Here is a 3,125-nt window from a genome sequence, read left to right on the forward strand (position 1 = left end):
CGTGGAATCCTGTTGAATAATGCTGCCATCTGCTGCTCCTGATGAGAGAGCCTCAGTGTTGCATCGTTGCATCGGCCTCTAGGCAATGTAGTAGAGCAAATCTGAGCTCAGCATTTGATACATACAATAAAAAAACACTGTAACCACATTATATTCAAATCCTCCACTAGATGTCAGTCTAGTCTCACAGAGAGCTTTCATGGCTTTGCGTAGGAGCAGTAAAATGAAAACATTTCATGAGTGATGAACTGCCACTACAATCAATACATTATTTGGAAATTGGAAAATTTGACTAATTGTGACAAAATGATCACCAGCCAGGTAAATAGCCTCTGTTTTTCCTGTTAATTTGTTGTTTAGGTTGAACTATCTTCAATGATAAAATGTCAACAAAAAAGGGAAAACTCTTAAAGATCACAAAATATACTAAATTACATGCTTTACTAGTTAGATATACATTTTTTTTCATGATTTAAAACCCCAGAAAGTTTAAAAGTCTAATTTAGAGCACAATGTGATGACTAATGCTGTATTTAGTTGTCATTTGTGACAATACCGTGTACAATACAAAGGTGTTCATTTCAAGTTCATGGTCATTTTTGATTATGGTATTTTGTAACCTATCAATCTGCCGCATATTAACAATATTTCTATATTATTATTATTATTATTACTTGTAGTAGTAGTAGTAGTTTTTCATTCACAACAATACTGTTTCGTAGCGTCTACCCTATAATACACATCTCAGTATCAACAAAAAATCACACCTTATATTTATTGCAGGGCTGTTGTAGAAGGTTGCACACACAAGCAGACATACACACACGCGCGCACACACATACACACGCACACAAACACGCACTCTGTACTGAATATAAACATGCACAGTGCTGTCTGGTCGCGTGGTGGCGCTCTTGCAGTGTCTGTCCTGTCACTCGCAGGTAGAGTCAGGCTGTTAAACAGCGGGTTGGTGGATTCACTCCGCTGTGAAACTGGCAGCAGAACAGATGAAACCTCGAGTAATGCGATGCCACAGCAGCGTGTTGAACTCCAGTAGGGCTCTGCTTGATGTGACGGAACTTTCTCTTCATCCTCCTCCTCCTCCTCCTCCTCAGCATCAGCATCACTTCTGACTTGATGACTATTTCTCTGGGCTTGTTGTCTCCCAGCGCGTCGTTCTCCACGGGTCTGCACTGAAAGTTTGATTTCCAACAAAGACAAGAGAAGATGAACAGCACGGGGTTCAACCAGACGCAGGGCGCACTGTTCAACAAGACGGAGGAGTTATTCTGCTGCAACTTTTCCTCCGTGGTGACTGACAATGGCTTCGTGGCCGCGGCGCCGGACGAGAGGAGCCTCTTCATCATGAGGGTGGTCCAGATCGCCGTCATGTGCGTCCTGTCCCTCACCGTGGTCTTTGGCATATTCTTCCTGGGCTGCAACCTCCTGATAAAGTCCGAGGGGATGATCAACTTCTTGGTCACGGACAGGAGACCCTCCAAAGAAGCGGAGGCCGTCATTGTCGGAGCTTATTGACACTGACGAGGTGGATCTCGATGGATGGAGAGATGTTGGAGACTATTCTGCCTCTTCTCACATTTGGTGCGTCAGTCGCCATGTAAGAGGCAGCTGAACCCCGCGGGGTTAGGGTGGCTTTTTTAACGCCAACAGACTCATGCATCTCCAAGAGGTATAGTGCGTTTTCAGCCTCTATATGTTTATAAAGTATTCAACCAAGCACTGTTGTGTAATTTCAGTAGATGGAGCACAATCTGTCCAAGCAGCGTCCTTTGTCATGTCAGTGGCAAAGTCCTCTTTCACCTGCTGCTTAATTCTTCCCTCTCATGTTGCTAAAGCAATGGAGAATTTAATGTGTAAGGTGTTTTATGTATGTTGTATGGGTTTTTGCATACAACATGCAACATATAAATTACTGTTTCTCTCTGGACTTCCTGGTGATAACTGTTTGAGTGTATATGAGCGTGGGCGATGGAGGAAGCCCAACATGCCATGTATCGTGTAAATTGGAATAAATTCACTATGTAATTAAAGTTTTTCTCTATTTCTTACCATGAAGCCCTCACCCATACCCTGTGCCAAAGTCATTCAATAAAAGAAAAACTAAAAGAGCTTCTTAATATTTTTTTAATTATATTATAGCAAGCATAAAATATATTTTAACAAAGCAGAATTAACTCTATTGATGCTGATAAATTGGCATGTTAGGAGCATCTATTTAATCGGATACCTTCTCTGTGGCATAAGGAGCAGCGAGTGCCTGAAAAAATGAATCCACACAAGATATTCTCCTCTCATTCATTATTGTCATTTGCTTTTTCTATTTATAGACACGAGGTAAATGTCAATTCAATTTAAACAGCTGCATTTGTTGTCTTTTGGTGTAAGCTGCTGAAAACGTTCTCAAAATATTCCCCATTAAGATTTCAGATGAAAAACAAAACAATATCTTCATCCTCATCCGAGGGCATTCAGTGTCTGGGTCAGATTTGGATCAGAGAAGCGTTTTACATCCTTTCCTCCCCCCACCCCTCTACCATCCAAGCATCTGTTGTGCTCTGCTCCCAGCGAACCTGGATGCCGACTCACCAGGGTGAAGCCCACAGCTTCAGAAATGACGTGTCTTGTCAACCCTGGACAGGATGAAGCCACCAGGCAATATGCTGCTGTCTGATTGCCCACCTGTGCTTCGGATGCACAGCTGAGTAGGTTGAATCGACTAACTTTCTTTTATGTGAAACGTCCTTCAACCCCTAAATTTTGCTCGGCGCTGCCTGGTGACGGACGACATGGTAGCTTGTCAAGACTGACGCACCAGCCACTGCGTGAGGCCACAGACATGCTGCACGTCCTTATGTTGGATTTGGAGAAATTAATCTTTACAAATATTGTTCAAACGCTTTGTAAACTTCAACATAATGTGATGTTCTGTGTGTAGAGGCTGGAAGCAGCTGGTCAAATTGAAGGTGGAACAAAAAAATGTTAATGCATCCATCCTAATTAGATTATTTCTGTTCTATGGGTGGGACAGACCTTTCAGATTTAGCCTACATGGGACAATTATGTCCAATATATAATGATTCCGGAAAAGTGACAAAGCACGTTAC

General features: G+C 42.3%; 1 protein-coding gene across 1 annotated transcript; it reads left to right on the top strand.

Moving 5' to 3' along the window:
- Window positions 1-1,020: 1,020 nt before the first annotated feature.
- rprma (reprimo, TP53 dependent G2 arrest mediator candidate a) lies at window positions 1,021-1,536 on the top strand. The gene has a single exon (XM_053440207.1). It carries the CDS (start codon window positions 1,228-1,230, stop codon window positions 1,534-1,536), a length of 309 nt encoding a protein of 102 aa, XP_053296182.1. The 5' UTR covers window positions 1,021-1,227.
- Window positions 1,537-3,125: the final 1,589 nt, after the last annotated feature.

The sequence above is a fragment of the Pleuronectes platessa genome, chromosome 14 (assembly GCF_947347685.1).
Source record: "Pleuronectes platessa chromosome 14, fPlePla1.1, whole genome shotgun sequence".
Classification (NCBI taxonomy): domain Eukaryota; kingdom Metazoa; phylum Chordata; class Actinopteri; order Pleuronectiformes; family Pleuronectidae; genus Pleuronectes; species Pleuronectes platessa.